Raw genomic sequence first — 17632 nt, forward strand, 5'->3', positions numbered from 1 at the left:
AACACTAAGCAAAACAAACTTTAATGTTGACTTTCATTTTTCTCTGACAGGTAACACTGTCTAGTTTAGCTTCTCAAGCTGTTTCAGTGACACCAATGAAAAAAACGCATTGACAAACTAATATCACAAGAACCTCCAATGGTCCAAACAAAGTGTGTGCAGCAATGACAAGCTTGTTCCCACAGAACACAAAGTCTTCATCACTTAACTAAACGTTCCACATGCTCAGAAACAGATTCACGAAAAAGCTGAAAAGTATAAAACCTTGTAAAGAGTCAGTCAACAAAACAAAGTAAATTGCATGTCACAATCAGGAGAAAGGACATACCACTATCAATGCCTTCAGAGTAATTTCCTGCACAGTGTCAGTTACTGGTTCATCGGTCACATAATCATTAATGTTATGAGTTACACATGCACTGTTCATACAAACCACTGGTTTATACATCAGTCTAAGGTCACTACCGAGAGATCAAAGTATGGAGAAGCCAGTGCAAAAACTGAAGCAATGAATTTCCATGCACACATACCAATGTTCATGCGATAAAATGTTTTGATAAATATGCCTCGAAGATAACTACACCTTGTGGGAAGATATGCAAATGAGAAAGAAAGATGAGTAAATGAGACATAATATGCGAAAGAGAAAGGAAGGAGTGAAGGAGAAAGAGACAGAGGGAGAGATACAAATACAGATATGGATAATTTATGCATGGATAGGCCATTATTTGTATTTATATTTCTCTTTTTTTGTCACAACAGATTTCTCTGTGTAAAATTTGGGCTGCTTTCCCCAGGGAGAGTGCGTCGCTACACTGAGAGTGCCACCCATTTTTTTTGTATTTTTTCCTGCGCGCAGTTTTGTTTGTTTTTCCTATCGAAGTCGATTTTCCTACAGAATTTTGCCAGGGACAACCCTTTTGTTGCCTTGGGTTCTTTTACGTGCGCTAAGTGCATGCTGCACATGGGACCTTGGTTTATCTTCTCATCCAAATGACTAGCGTCCAGACCACCACTCAAGGTCTAGTGGAGGGGGAGAAAATACCAGCGACTGAGCCGTGATTCGAACCAGCACGCTCAGATTCTCTCACTTCCAAGGTGGACGCATTACCTCTAGGCCATCACTCCACATGGAGGGCTAAATATAACGAACATCTCTCTGCATGAAACTCTCAAGTCATGCAAAGCATTACAATGTAGAACAAAATGCAATTCTTTTTCTTTTTTTTGCAGAGCTGACGTTAACAAATCAGCTTCACTGTGTCTCTCAAGAAGGGGGAGGGGGGTGGGGGGGGGGAGAGAGAGAGAGAGCAATGATGATGAGAATAATGTTCATAAAATGAATTTGCATTTAAACTTATCAGAACTGCAATATTTACATGCCAAGGAGTTCATGTCGCAAGAAAACTACTACTTTGCAGTAAGCAACACCTCCTTTTTAACTGGAACACGCTCTCTTACCCGCAATGACAACCTATATACTCATTTGATCACCTGTTGTTTTTGTGAAGAAACAAGACATTCACGCTCATCCTCTTAAAGTGCAACACCAATGACATTCATGCTGGAATCTCCAAAAAAAAACCCCAAACAAACAAACAAAAAAAAACACCCACTCACACACTATCACCAACCAACAATATTATATTCAACCAACTGATCATGTAAATGTCACTCAAATTTACAAATCATAAATATATGCACATATGAGTGGAGTGTCGTACACATAATCTGTTACTCATGCACAATGTATACTAACACCCCTCCCCCACATACATGCACACACACAAACACATATTCACACAACCAACTTGAAGATGTCAGTCAGGTCTTGTGGAGAGACACACTATCATAATGTACATGTACATATCAGCAGCATCAAACTTCCTCATTTTCTGCATTGCCCGCACACTTTTCCCTGTAATTTCAGTTCTGTTCTTTCCAAATACAACACGCGCCAGCTATGCCAACTAATCAATGGTTTATAAATGCAAACAGAAATTAACGGTTGAATGCTTTCTCTTTCATTTTGCCTGGAGCAGTAGTTTCTAGACTTTGTTGTAAACAGGCAAAACATAAGGTAGCATGAGACAATCAGCAGAGCGGACAATGACATCTGATTAATTTCAAACAATAGAAACTGGCCAACTGACTTGAGATACAGTCTCTCACCTTGAATTCCAAATAACAAGTTGCTAATGAACAATAACAATCAATCAGTAATCTTCAGTTACCAAGAGAACAAGACTGTATTGTAGTGTTGTACTGTCATGTATTGTGTTGTATTGGTTTGTACAATATTGCACTGTTTCCTCACATCCTATTTCTCTCTCTCAATTGTAAGCAGTTCTGGGGTACAGCATGCTGCCCCAGTTTTGGGACACCCAATTTATTTTAATATACTTTTTGAATTGCTTGTATACAGCTGGGTAACTGTTTCAATATAAAATTGCATTTTCTTTATTTTCATCAAGTACAACAATTTTCTTGCTTCATGTCTGATGCATGGAAATGATCCCAGCTGACCATCTAAAAGACAAAGTAGAGGGTTTGATATTCAAAGCTGATTTTGTTGAATCGTTTGTCGGCAGTCACCTGTCAGCGCTCACTAATCAAATACCACGTCCCTGTGGACTTTTTGGCTCAAGACAAATTCAGTGTTCTGCAGCACATTCCAGTAATCTCCCTCCCTGTAGCCAGTCTTTGCTGCTTGCTGCTCTCCTCTTCATGTTCCAGGACAAATGAAGTCATGCTTGTACACAAACTGAGCTGTTGTGAAAGTGAAGAACACTACAAGGAGATGAATGATTTTGCATCAGCACTTGAAATACTTATAAGTTATTGAGATTCTGTAAAAAGTGCAGTTCTAAGCAAGCCAAAGTAAGGATTAACATCTTAAGTTGTAGGGACAGTGATTAGATACACAAACTGTGGCCATATTAGAAAAAAAAGATGTGGGCAGTTTTGTTCTCCATGCAGTCAAGGGTGCTAACCTTGTTTGATTCTGTAGTAAACTATCAGCCTTGTGGACTATCTGGCCACTATTATGTGATCCATCTGTTTTCTGGACCAATAGGTAAACAACAGAATGGTTCCAGATCAGACAGGTCAGCAGGAAATATGTGTCATGCCAACTAACAGTAGTGAAGATGAGATGTCATTGAAGTAATGATTAAAATTTCCTTTCTTATGGGTTCTTTGCAAAAAGAAGCAATTCACTACTGGTGCTTGTATTCTGGCGGTTCAAGTGTTGCTGACAGCACTGAAATGACATCATAATGAAGTCAGAAAAGAACAGAATGTTCCACGGTTCCTGAAAGCAAGTGAGTTGTAATGACTTGAGAGGTTCACAAAATACAGGGAGAGTGTCACTATCAGCTGAATCAGGTCCTACATGCTGAATCTGTGCACACCATGAACCATATCAAAATCACAGATGTCCTCAGTCAGTCAGAAGTGTAAAACTAGACATAATGCCTGTCGGAGATCTATAGAAGTATGCTGTCTTGAGTTTTCCACCCTGTCTTTGTGTGAAATCAGGCCCTGAAACTGGGCCAATAGCCAAGAGCTAATGAAAGACTGAATGTACTCGACTCCAAAACATATAATTTCACTAATATTGTAATGGTTGGTCAGAAAATACCTTGTAAGCTTCAAACAGGTCTGAAAGTCTGTGTGACAGGCTTTTTTCTGTGTGCTTTAGACTCGTACACATGTCAACACATTTCCATTAACAGCATTAGTGTTCATGGCACACATTCAATGCTTTTCCACTCCCGCCCCTAACACCTTGCCTCTTTAAAAGTCATTTGAAAGTGCAGATTTCACACAAGAAAAACAAACAAACACATTCTTTATACATTTGGAGAAAAACGAAGAAAGAAAGAAAAGAAAAAAGAAGCATGAAAAAGTAGAAAAGCAATTTCTGGTACTACCTTTTCTTGAAAATATATAAATTTCAGTATCCATGCAAAGTGACAGTTTCTTAATATGGCAGACAACAGCACATGATAAATATGGATTTAAAATCAGTCCAGAAATTGCTAAGTTCTTAATCAAACATTCAATTTTGTTTCTATCACAATACATGACCCAAACTGGGTAGAGAATCACACAGCATAAAGTACAAAAAAACTGTCAGCAATACTTGTTTCACACCCATATGCAGGCATTCGCACACACAAATGTCTGCTTGCATGTATGCAAGCACACACATACGCAAACACACACCATTCAGGCTTGCACATCATGCACACACCTCTGTTCACACACACACGCGCACACACACACACACACACACACATACTCACTCCAAAAACAACAACCAAACCACCACTGCATGCTCCTTTGATGAGTTTCCATGAATCAACAGGAAGACGCAGCAGACACAAGAGATGCTACACAGTTGGCTTCTCTATGACAGCCACGCCAGCGTAACTCCTCCGGACAATCATGGAGCAGTCCATCAGCGTCCAGGTGTTGGTCTGCGGGTCAAACATCTCCACTGAGCCTAGGTTTGAAGATCCATCATCACCCCCCACCACATACAGGCAGCCTCCTGTCGCCACCACGCCTGACAAAAAAAAAGTAAAAAATTTTTTTTTTAAAGTCTGAAAAAATTGTGCAGTGACAGGGAATGGGGACAGGGTGAGGTGTTGGGGGGTGAGGGGGGGGGGGGGGGGGAGCGCATATAGGTCTACTTGGTGGGGTCAGGGGGCAATGCAACCCTGCAGCTGTTGGTATTTTGTCTTTAAAAGCATGAAACAGAAATTTTCTGGCACTTACACAATACATTCTACCAGGAAAAACATATTTCATAAATGTAACCAAAACTGGGTAAACCCTGCCAAACCCATAGCAGACTTGAGAGGAATAATTTGAGCAACAGAGATTAAGCTGAGAGGAATGTTTTCAGTATGTATGGTAGCACACATAAATCAGAACTTTTCTTTTGAAATTGCAAGTACTTTTTTTTAATTCCTTTCTTTCTTCTTCATGTTAAAGTATGTTTGTAGCAGAGACATATCTTTCTTTGTGTATATTTAGCGAGACACAAAGCTGAGGTTGTTTTCCTGCATTTCTGCAACAAACTGTCTCAGTTTGCAGCATGGTCCCTCTTGGCACTTGACAATGCTCTTTGGTATGGAAAAATCGGTCTGATTTTTCTTTAGCTGATGCTTTTTTTGCTTAAATTTTTTTTTTTTTTAAATCAAAATAAACCTGGGCAAATTACAATTCTGGAGAAAAAAAAGCATTCACTGATACAGGTATTTTATCTCTATGAAAGAAATTAAGGCTGCTGAAACAGGGCTGGCAATGATGTCTTTGTTGTCAATACTACTTTTTCCCAATAAAGGGATGGTAAGAAGCAAGGTTGTGTGCATGTGTGAGCATGCATATGTGTGCCCAAAATGGACTCAACCTCAATCTCGCTTTCACAACAGCATCAATCGCTGTACCAGCAGTCACACACACATGGGAATGTTGTGATCTCCAAGCTCACCTGCGTTTCGGCGACAGGTGTGCATGTCAGCCACTTGGGACCAGCAGTTGGTGTCTGGGTTGAAGACCTCCACACTTTTCCGCACCAGTGGGCCATCATGGCCCCCCACTGCGTAAAGCAAATTGTCCACCACCCCTACACCTGTCAGCAACACATCAATCTATGTCACTCCCTTTTCATCTTTGGTTCCTTCACCCCTTCCATCATGCCTCCAGCCCCATCCCCCGCCACACTGTCAAATTTCCCTCCCTCCTCCAGAATACAACTGCCTGAAAGCTGAACTGCCAGTGCTGCAGTTTAGCACAGGCAGGATCACATAAATTTCTTCATGCACTTTCTGGGCCCTCACTATCCTCCTTCCTCCACCACAGTCACATACCTGTTATCATTACCACAACTACATGGAAATGTTGATATAACACACACTGTATGTCATTGTTTCTGTACTGATATCTTCCATTACCAGAAGATTGTACATGGCACTGTTGCCTGAAAGAACCATCATCAGCTGACATAACACACACTGGTTTTCTTGCTTTTAATAAAAAGAGCTGTAATTTTTTACTGCACTTATCTAACACTTTGAATCATTTGTCTGCTTGTCTGTTTTGTTTCTGTAAACACATGGTCGTTTACAACAATGATTGTTCAAAACAGGGGAAAAGACTTCACACATATTCACTCTCAACAATGATAATTTTATGCTAGGGAAAAGACAACCTCTTGTTAACTCTGCTGAACAGTTATCACCACCAGTCTGTGTCACAAGCAATCATGCACAGCAGCAGACAACTGACAAGACATACATAAAAACATGTAACACTTCTTCCTATCATTCTACAGATATACCAAACAAACAAACAAAAAGGCAATGAAGAGAAACAGACAAGAAAACAGCAGTTGTACCTGCACCACTGCGGCGACATGACATTTCAGCAACGGTCATCCAAGTATCACAGAGAGGGTTGTATGACTCCACGGAGCTCAGGCACTGTCTGGACGCTCCATCGTAACCCCCCACCGCGTACAGCAACCCTGAAAACGGTCGCAGCAACTTCTTAACACAGCAACCCTGAACACAGTCATGGCAACACCTTAACACAGCAACCCTGAACACAGCCACAGCAACCCTGAAAACAGCTACAGCAACACCTTAAACACAGCAACCCTGAACACAGCTAAAGCAATCCTACAGCAACACCTTAAACACAACAACCCTGAACACAGCCACTGCAACACCTTAACACAGCAACCCTCAACACAGCCACTGCAACACCTTAACACAGCAACCCTCAACACAGCCACTGAAACACTTTAACACAGCAGTCCTGAACACAGCCACAGTAACACCTTAACACAACAACCCTGAACACAGCCACAGTAACACCTTGACACAGCAACCCTCAACACAGCCACAGTAACACCTTAACACAGCAACCCTGAACACAGCCACAGTAACACCTTAACACAACAACCCTGAACACAACCACTGGAACACCTTAACACAACCCTGAACACAGCCACTGGAACACCTTAACACAACCCTCAACACAGCCACTGGAACACCTTAACACAACAACCCTGAACACAGCCACAGTAACACCTTAACACAGCAACCCTGAACACAACCACTGTAACACCTTAACACAACAACCCTGAACACAGCCACTGGAACACCTTAACACAACAACCCTGAACACAGCCACTGGAACACCTTAACACAACCCTGAACACAGCCACTGGAACACCTTAACACAACCCTGAACACAGCCACTGGAACACCTTAACACAACCCTGAACACAGCCACTGGAACACCTTAACACAGCAACCCTCAACACAGCCACAGTAACACCTTAACACAGCAACCCTGAACACAACCACTGTAACACCTTAACACAACAACCCTGAACACAGCCACTGGAACACCTTAACACAACAACCCTCAACACAGCCACTGGAACACCTTAACACAACCCTCAACACAGCCACTGGAACACCTTAACACAACAACCCTGAACACAGCCACAGTAACACCTTAACACAACAACCCTGAACACAGCCACTGGAACACCTTAACACAACCCTGAACACAGCCACTGGAACACCTTAACACAGCAACCCTCAACACAGCCACTGGAACACCTTAACACAGCAACCCTCAACACAGCCACAACAACAAAACAGCAACACCTTAAACACAGCAACCCTGAACACAGCCACAGCAACAAAACAGCAACACCTTAACACAACAACCCTGAACACAGCCACAGCAACACCTAAACACAGCAACGCTGAACACAGCCACAGCAACACCTTCACACAACAACGCTGAACACAGCCACAGCAACACCTTAACACAGCAACGCTGAACACAGCCACAGTAACACCTTAACACAGCAACGCTGAACACAGCCACAGTAACACCTTAACACAGCAACGCTGAACACAGCCACAGCAACACCTTAACACAGCAACCCTGAACACAGTCACAGCAACACTAACAAAATACCACCATTAACCTCTTTGTATGACCAGATACAAAGAACCATCTTAACCCCTTGACTGCTGAACCATGGTGAAATGAGATCAATGTGGCATGAGTGTTAAGTACAGACACTAGTTTCTGTGTACATTTCAAAGGTATAAATAATTCTGCAGAACAAAAGTAATGCAATCCAAAGAGGAAGGTCCAGACAGAGAATGGTGACTGGAACCCTGGCCTGCAAGCTCTGTCTCATCTCAGAGGTGACAACCCTTCGCTGATGAGCGTACTTGTTAGCAGCAATCAAGGGGTGAAAGTCTAAAACCCCTCTTTACTAAACAGAACTACACAACCTGATTACGTTTTACAATCAGTGATAGTTCTATTGCATACCAAGATAGTTATTCTGTATGCAATGCTGCTGTTTTATCCTAATCTCATGATGCACATGTCTGAGTGAAACTGTATAAAAGGCACACCAGTGTGTTGGTTGGGACCTGAAATACAGTCTACTCTGCTCAGAAAGCAACATAACTGAGAAACAAAAAAGACGTTCACTCAGTGATAAGCACTACTAGCAATCAAACATGGATACAGGTGATCAAAATATAAAAAAAAAATAGTTCTGTTCAATTCATTTGAGTTTGACCAGATCAATTAAAGAATTGTCAGCAGATTGCACAGATGACCTGTACTCATGCAGAAATGCATACAAAGGACATGACAGGTACAAGCAAGTTACCCTGATAAACAAATTACCCTCACCTCCAACAACCCCCACCCCTACACTGCTGCGTCGTACACTCATAGAGGCGATGGTCTTCCATTCCCCGGTCTTGGGATCAAAGTATTCAGCCGTGTCCAAACCTGCCCATCACACATCACCATCAATATACAGACTGGCAAATGATTCAAACTGAAAGCTGAGGAAATAATCTTATGATCACAAGAAACCTGGCTGTAAGCCTCCATGAAGCTCTGGTATTGTCTTGAAAACTTCCAATTACAACTGAAGTATGCTCCCTATTCGTAAAAAAATGGTATAACTTTAAATCAGATACATCAACTTTCACTCATTTTCTTGGAATTGAATTGAGACATGAAAACTGATTGATGATTGTGCCTTGACCCTCTCCATGTGTACAAGATAAAATATCTATTTTTCTTTTGCAGTGTGTTGTCTTTTGAATGTACAAAACCTTGTGATGCAAATCTATATTTTACTATATATCTTTTCTCACAAGTAAAAATTGTATACTAAACACAAGTGAGAAACAAGTCCCTAGTTACCTAAAAATCTCAAAAGAACAACTCTCACAAGTGAACAACAAACCTGTTGTGCCATCAAATCCTCCGACTGCAAAAATCAGTCCATTGAGGACAGCGACACCTAGTGTGCTTCTTCGTGCTTCCATACTAGGACAGGAGTTCCAGGTGTCTGCGACAGGGTCATACACATCAATGCTGCGTACACGTAGTGATCCGTTGAAGCCTCCCACTGCATACACCAGACCATTCAGCACAGCTAAACCTGTCAAACCAAAGTTGTTACTGAGAAACTGCTCATGATTAGCACTGAATCATTAGCTTCTAACTTGTACCACAACTACAACTGGTGAATCAAGAACATTAAGTATTTGGCAGTACTGTACAATTTTGCCATCACTAGACTAACTTAGTAATACTAAGAAAAAAAACAAACAACAACAATGGTTTGATAAGCTAAACAGTTTGGCCCCACTTTAGGTGAACACTTTTTAGCATATAAAAACAACAACAAAAACAAACTATGAAAGACCTCTGATGAAAATAGGCAAAAGCTAACAGCCAAAAATCTTAAACATCCCATAAAAAGTCATTTCCCCTTTAACCCAATGCCAGTTATTCTCAGTTCTAAACTGTTTGAAAACCATAACACAATTTTATCAAAGAAAATTGAAGTTAGAAAAACATGAAGAAGAGTAAAAACAAACAAACAAAAAAAAAAAAAAAAAAAAAAAAAGAAGGCAAAGTAGCACAGTTAGGCAGCTTTAGTTCTGAGTCCTCACCACATCTGCATCGGCGCGAGGGCATTTCCGCCAGTTGGTGCCACTTATTCTCTGCGAAGTCGTAACACTCTACACTGCGTATCGCCTTTGGGGCCTGACCCCCCACCACCAGCAACATCTGTGGGGAGGGGAAATCATCAATGAACCAACATTCCATGGCTTGTGCTTTCTTATTTTTTGTGCTTTCATCTTTTAATCATGTCATCAGTTTTCAGCTCAGTATTTATGAACAACTTGAATTGAAGTCGGAACACAAAAAATTCTACAGATGTGTAAACAAAATGTATAAACCAAGTTGAAGAAAAAGAGGATATATATATATATATATATAAGTAAAGGAAGCAACCACAGAATTTCAGAAACAATGGCCATCTTTTGATGGGGGCAATGCTGAGTGGTTAAACTTGAAGTGTATGACTTTCAATCTGAGGATCCTGGGTTTAAATCCTGGTCATGGTGCCTGGTGGATTGAGGTTGGAGATTTTCCAGACCTCTCAGGTAAGCAGGCAGAAGTGCAGTACTGCTAGTGCCTGGACTCCCTTTGCAAGCAGAATGACAAATGTGCAAATTAAAGATCATGAAGTATGCATCAGTGTTTGGTGGGTTAAGGAAGCAAAAACATACCATTACCAACCCTGCCCACCCTGAAAATGAAGTATGGTGGAGTAAAAATGGTCACATACCAGTGAACGCAAGAGTTGCACTTGCAGAAAAGCAAGGTGAAGAAGAAAAGTAATTTTTTCATTACAGAAATCCATCCAATATAAGAATACATTCTGAACAGAAACAGCTGCAAAAGTGCCCCTGCAGTGACACCTTACAGCAGCCTGCATGCCACAACCTGTTAATTTGTATTTACACAGCACTTACATTTGGTCAGAGACCAAACTCTAAGCTCTAATGAAACACTGATTTGCACAACAGGCTGTCTACCTGGGTAGAGCCATCTGACAGCTGCCTGCCTTTAAGTTTAAGCACTCATCATTCATCTCAGTCAGACTTCAGTCACACCCATGTTTACACCAGTATATTTACCTTGGGAAGACCAATGGGATTGCGGGGTTGGGTGCGTGGTGTTTTGTACATGGCCTTCTGCTCTGGTTTCAGCAGGTGGTACTTCATGGCCTCAATGAGGAAGTCCTTGCAGCGCGAGTTGCCCTTGATCAAGGGCTCCTCCTCCACCCGCTGCACAATGTAGTCCTGGGAGATCAACGGCAGGCGAACATACTCCAGCAGACTCTCCAGCTGGTCTTCACGATCGTGCAGGTCGTGGTTCACCCACGACATCACCGCCTCATATACCTGTGTCACAACCTCATATTCCTGTGTCACAAAAATTAAGTTTAAGGCTAAAGATTCAGGTCTTCTATGGCCATAGGGGCAGTGATGATCATGATGATGATGATGATGATATGAATACATATAGCGCCTATCCTCAGTCGAAGACCAAATTCTAAGATCTTCAAGTTTACTGTGTCTTGGGCTCAGGATAGGAAGGCAGTGCTCAGTCCTCTCCTTTCACCATTTTAACCTTCCCCAACCAAAGTCAGGTGAAAATTTACACCTGGATATATTAAGGAAATCCAAGTAAAGTGCCTTTCCCAAGGATACAACACCATGCCAAAACAGGGCCTAGAACCCTATCACTTTACTGATTCTGCCTCAGCATCCCCTCCTCAGCATCACAAAAATTATCCATATGTAAATCATGAACTAGCGCTGTTTATTCTGGGGTTCATGTAAGCCTTATATTAATTTAATCTTTCTTTTTTTATGTGGGCGCGTTCAAAGGCATAAGCAGCTGAAGTTGTTAGCAGTGTTGAAAGCAAGGAGTTGATGAATGTAATTCAAGGGAGACAGTGTTGTCTGTAACAGACTTTTTACTGAGGCAAGGATGGTTTCAAGAAGAAGCTGTACAGTGGGCAAACTGATTGACTTTATTGCATAAAGGAGGGTAAAACAGCTGCAGACAAAAGTAGTAACATTTCCTGCTCTTGCTTATTTTGTTTGTTTATTGGTGCTACATGACCTAAATTATATGAATTCAATTTTCCATAATGCTTTTTTCCTCTAAGAAGTAAAAAGAGTCCGTCCTGACAAAACTGCTTCAAGGCACTTACATGACTTGTTATTTTTTGGGCAGTGAAAGAGAAATACATCAAAACAGCTGAGTCTTAAGTAACACCTCATTCCAGAATTACCGTAAAGTTCGGTCTATAAGCCGCAACTTTTTACTCCAGCTTCAACCTCTGCGGCTTATACAATGATGCAGCTTATTTGAGGATTTTAACGATCCCGGGAGTGTCACATTCTCGTCTATTCTTAGCTGCCCTTCAACTCACCCAAATCATGATTTCTGTTCATGAAATTTTGGATGAGCTTCAGGATAGTGTGCTAACTGTTCACGTTTTATAAATCAAATCCGCACACATTAAAGCCTTCAGATCAGCAGCATTCAGTTCTACTCTGCTCAAGCGTACACCCTCATCATGCCAAAAACGCGACGTTATGCAGCCTTCAAATTGAAGGTGATCGACCTAACAGACGACAGTGCAAGCGACGAACCAGCAGCGACCTCCACCTTCATGTTCATGAAGTGAAAGCGAGGCTGAAGTCAGTGACAAGATGGCGGAGGAAGCTGTGCTGGTTCTCTTCAACTCGGACACTGAAGATGAAGATTTCAGTGGATTCAGTGAGCAGGATGACGTTGAATAAATGTGACTATCCCAAAATTATGGATCTTATTTTCGTTGTGTTTATTTATTATTTTTTGTGGCACTAGCAGTATTTTCGCTTGCTTTTCTTTGTGTTGTTCCCGCTTGTGTTTATTTCATAACCTACAGTATTGACAGCTTTTCTGTAGTATCAGCATGTGTTCCGGTACCAGAAATAAGTGCGGCTTATGTATGTATAAAGTTCAATTTTTTCCAAAATTTAGTGGGTGCGGCTTACATACCAGTGCGTTCAATAGACCGAACTTTACGGTACCCTTGCCAAGACGTCAAGTGGATCATTAGGGTGCACAAATATGAAAACATACACGGTTTCAAAAAGCAAGATACCTGTTCTTCACTTGTTACAGTCACTCTGTCACTGGATATCAACCGGGAGACCCGTTCGGCACTCAGCGATAGGAACTCGTCGTAATGCACAACCTCCCTGATCGACGACAAGACAATATAAAAGTTAATTTCAAAGAAGGAAATAATGAACTGAATACCCCTCTCTTCCTCAAAATTAAAGCAAACCAAAACAAATAAAAAATAAGAAACTAACTATAAAAAGACATGGTTGCACACCAGCAATAAGAATTCATCTCTACAACATAATTACCTTCTGTGTCAATGAATATCAAGTATTTCTTAGATTAATAAAATAAGGTCCTTATCTTAAATCCTTAGCTGCCTGACAAATGTCTTCATACTATTTGCCAAAAAACATTACAGTTACCAAAATCTAAGTGACGATCAATGCCAGTGGGAGCTTGTGTATTTCTCTTCAGCATCCAAATCATACTTCTTTTCAGCATTCATACTTCTCTTCAGCATCCAAAACAAATAAGTTTTCTTCCCTTTTCCTGTATAAAACACACAAGGGAGGGATTAACATGTCTAAACCAAAATTATCAAAAGTGTTACAGTGACTAATCTGTAATCAGCTTCTGTAACAGACCCCTGCTGGAGTCTGCACTAGTGGGTCACGGAGGTATGTGTTGTTAAATTCATAATTCTTAAATCCCCAGAAAAGTTATAAAAGAAAAGAAGCAAAATACAGTACTTAAGAGGAATAAACTTTTGCTCTAACAGGAGTCTCAGATACTGTGATAATCAATATTAAGTATCTAAGACAATGAATGTAAAATAAACTTTATTAGTTTTTTTCACACGAAAACTGACAGATGGATGCGTTTCTGAAATCATCTTTAATGACTGTTGTTTTGCACTGCTTCAGTTTATTGTCATAACAGCTTTCTCTTCTCATCACATCAATGGAAAAGTCAGGCTGCTTTCCTGTGCAGCACCACCCGTTTCCTCCTCTTCTTCTTTTTTTAATTTTAAATATTGTCTGCAACAGTATTTGTTTCACAATCATGTGCACTTGGTTTATTATCAAAGTGGGTTTTTCCCCACAATTACTAAAACTGTAAAGAACAAAACAAAAAACACTGACGTGAAATGTTGTTCGATGTATGTCTGAGCAAAGTTGAGCAACTCAGTACAGGCATGTATGTCTGCAAAGTCACAGATGCCAAGACAATTGGACGGGTGCAGCTGAGACTGTAGGAATTCACAACATGCTTCACGCACTTCTGTGATCTGCAGAATGTTAGCTGCTGGTAGTAAAGTCTGAAAAAAAAAAGTAACCCATATAAGTAAATAACAATCAAAGAAGTAAACAAGTCTGACTGTCATTTCACTGATTCAGTCACACGTACATCATAAGGACAGCTGTTTTCACTCAGTAAGCAGACTAAAACAATATACTATGTGTGTATTCTTTACAAATAAAGCAATGAAACAGAAAGAACAAAAGAAACTTGTTTCCTGTAAGTGGTAAAAAATCAAACTTACTATTTGAGAGAGAAGGGGGATGTTAAAACACACACACACACACACAGAGGCAATTCCATGCACACACATACACACACACTGATGCTCACGTGCACATACATGTTCGCTTAGTAACAGAAACATTAACATGTGTAACAGAAACTGCCAAAATCAAATAATGACCTTTTCAGATAACTTAGATGAAACTTAAACTGGGCAGTGTTGAGTTCTTCAACAATTCCAACACCCTGATCACACAGTGACACATGCTCATGATTACCCTGCTCACCTGTACATTTTCCTCTGTCACATGTATTTCAGATGTGTAGATGAAATCAATCAATAACGACAAAGCTTTCGGATCTATTTCCTGCAGAGTGATGCAGTCCGACTTGGATTCAGCCAGATCCCCAGTGAACATGGCATAAAAGTACTGACTGCACGATGCCAGAATGTTCCTGTGTGCAGCCAGCTCTACTCCCCCTACCTTCAGTGTCACGTCACACAGTAACCCTGACCTGCACACAGCAAGAGTCAGCAAGGTTCAGGGGGTGTATAGATCATGTGGACACACCTCTAAGTTACACACACGTTTGAATTACATCTTTTTCACACCTTTAACTAGTTACATCTTTTGACAACTGATGAAAACTGGTTGCTCTCTTGGTTTTAATTGTTTAAAATTGTGACATCTCTTTTTTTTCCTCTCTCTCTCTTTTTTTTTTTTTAACTTGACCCATTCACCTTTTTTCCTACAACAAAAAAGAACATGCATGGTAACAACAAAAAAGAACATGCATGGTAAAGTCTTGAATTAAAAGAAAGACTCTTGGAAAAAAAAGAAAAAAAAAGAGAGAAGGAATTACTTTGGAAAATAACTCAAGATCGGCAACAGCATACATTTCATAAGACAAGCATGAAAAACTGATTAATTTGTTAAGTCTATCAAAGAACAATTCTTAGCTACATTCTTTACAGCAGTAATCTACTGTTGAACTATCGGACCTGCTAAAATAACCATAAAGTATGAATACTGAATGTATACTAATTACAGGTGCCTGAAAGTGTCCATCTATTCACATTCAGTGTGAGTCACATTTGGACAGAAATCAGTGCCAAGGCGAAGGCCATAGGTTTCCACAGTTAGTATAGATTAACAATGAAAAATATTAAAAAATAAAATATATAATATGTGACCAATGTTACGCAATGCCCACTTTAATTGGTGATAGAACTGTATTAATAGGTTTGATCACCGTAAAATATACAACCACCCCCCCCCCACCACCACCCACCCCCGCGGGCGAGGTCATTTTCAGTCAGTTGCCCTGGATATATACCTAAAAAAAAAGTACTATGCTATGAGATTGTTTTAACTAATACGAGCATGTCTGACAGTGGATTGCTAGCTTCAGACAATTAGTTGCTTGACTTACTTTCTCATCTGATTTAAAATTTCAAATCCTTTCTGTGCATGCTGTGGGTGTTTATAAGCTGGGTGTTCTCTCCCAGCCAGAATCTTGGGTCGCACAGTATCCATCGTGAGTTCGCGGGACGACATTATGTTGGTTCCCGGCACCGATCAAATGACAGTTCATTTATCGCTGGCCTCAAGACAATGTGCACACAATCACCATCACTGTGAACAGCACAGAACCCCTCAGTGAGCGTCTAGTAGTGTCACCTTCATTATGCAGACTGTTGCTGTGTCAGAGTGAGGCTGACAATTTTGATATTGACAACAATATCCTCCGCTCTCTCACAGAAGTATGGTCACACTTCTGAGATCTGTTCTGAAAACAGAAAAAAAGTATTACTTTTCAAAACACTTTAAAAAATAATAGTCTAATTTCTTCAACTGAGTGACCACAGCTTAAAAAAGGTATGAAAATGAAAACTTCACACAGGCCACACACACACACACAATAATAATAAATAATGCACACCAACACACACACACACACACTAAAAAAAAAAAAAAAAATCAACTGATTCAATGATTATGCCACATAAAGGCTGAAATTTTGATTTTCTCTACCCAACCTTGAAACATTGAAATTTAAATGGTGGTTTGGGTGTCAATGGTTAATTTTTAGATGAGATGAATAAGCTTGCATTTAGGACAAACATGTGATCTAAAACCATCATTAAAAAGAAAATGTTGTCCCTAGCAAAACTGTATTGAAAAATCCACTTTCAAATCATAATAGGTAAACCTTCATGTAACATATGACTATGCAGACATAATCTACAAACAATGACAAGGATTTTGATTACTCACTGGACATGCAACATATTTTCTCTTCTGCATGCATAGAGATATAAGCACACAAAGGGGGTTCAGGCACTAGCAAGTTTGAATAACTGTAGACTCTTGAGTTGGAGATACAAAGTAACAAACGCCTACAGTGTGTGGCGCACAAGCCCTAGGCAGAGAGACAGAGAGGGCAGAGGTTGGATTTGAGAAATAGTTGAAGTCGTGTCCAATAAATGTGGGAGTTCTATACAATGACTGGTTCACACCCGCACCTCCATCGACCTCACCGCTTTAATAATTGACCTAATCTTTCTCCGTTTATTTCCCCTGGTCTTTCTTTTGTTTCTGTTTCGACTGTGACACTGACGGACAGAAAGGGGAAAATATCGAGGGTAAGGAGGGGGTTTCACAAACTTTCCACCACATTCCATTTACAAAGTGGTAATTCCAAAAGGATACACAGGATTATACTATAGTGTACTGAAGATCTCTGGCAAGCTTGACAAAATCACAAGACGATTAAGATCTGGTAGACTCGATTAGTCCCGAACATCTTGGTGTTAGTGTCTGACCACAAAACCTACCTCAGTCAAAGAATGATATCCACGGTCGAAAAGAACAAAATAAACGTTAGTGCACAAAACTCGTCTTCTCGTTAATCAACCGACCATCAATATGGAAGAAAACTCTAAATTTATAGCTTTCAAATTTAAAAAATGTGTTATTTTTGTTGACATTACCTGACGATGGATAGAAAATCGATTACGATGAAGCGAGCAAGTAAACTTGCA

At 40.4% G+C, this 17632-nt stretch overlaps 1 protein-coding gene across 1 annotated transcript; it reads right to left on the bottom strand.

Annotated features, from left to right (window-relative positions):
* LOC143284070 (kelch-like protein 3) lies at positions 1-17632 on the bottom strand. Its single transcript, XM_076590687.1, has 12 exons — positions 17582-17632; positions 16021-16377; positions 14874-15102; positions 14205-14380; positions 13097-13193; positions 11070-11336; positions 10035-10152; positions 9320-9517; positions 8752-8853; positions 6410-6538; positions 5504-5644; positions 1-4573 (listed from the first exon to the last, which is right to left on the bottom strand). The coding sequence occupies exons 2-12, from the start codon at positions 16143-16145 to the stop codon at positions 4398-4400; spliced, it is 1758 nt and encodes a 585-aa protein (XP_076446802.1). The 5' UTR covers positions 16146-16377; positions 17582-17632; the 3' UTR covers positions 1-4397.

The sequence above is a fragment of the Babylonia areolata genome, chromosome 1 (assembly GCF_041734735.1).
Source record: "Babylonia areolata isolate BAREFJ2019XMU chromosome 1, ASM4173473v1, whole genome shotgun sequence".
Classification (NCBI taxonomy): domain Eukaryota; kingdom Metazoa; phylum Mollusca; class Gastropoda; order Neogastropoda; family Buccinidae; genus Babylonia; species Babylonia areolata.

Excerpts from the sequence above, each read along its gene's own strand:
- LOC143284070 (XM_076590687.1), bottom strand. The coding sequence starts at position 16,145 with ATGTCGTCCCGCGAACTCACGATGGATACTGTGCGACCCAAGATTCTG. Across the intron at positions 5,645-6,409 it reads ATGTCGCCGCAGTGGTGCAG|GTGTAGGGGTGGTGGACAAT; the intron begins GTACAACTGCTG and ends TGTTGCTGACAG. Across the intron at positions 4,574-5,503 it reads CACCTGTCGCCGAAACGCAG|GCGTGGTGGCGACAGGAGGC; the intron begins GTGAGCTTGGAG and ends TTTTTTTGTCAG.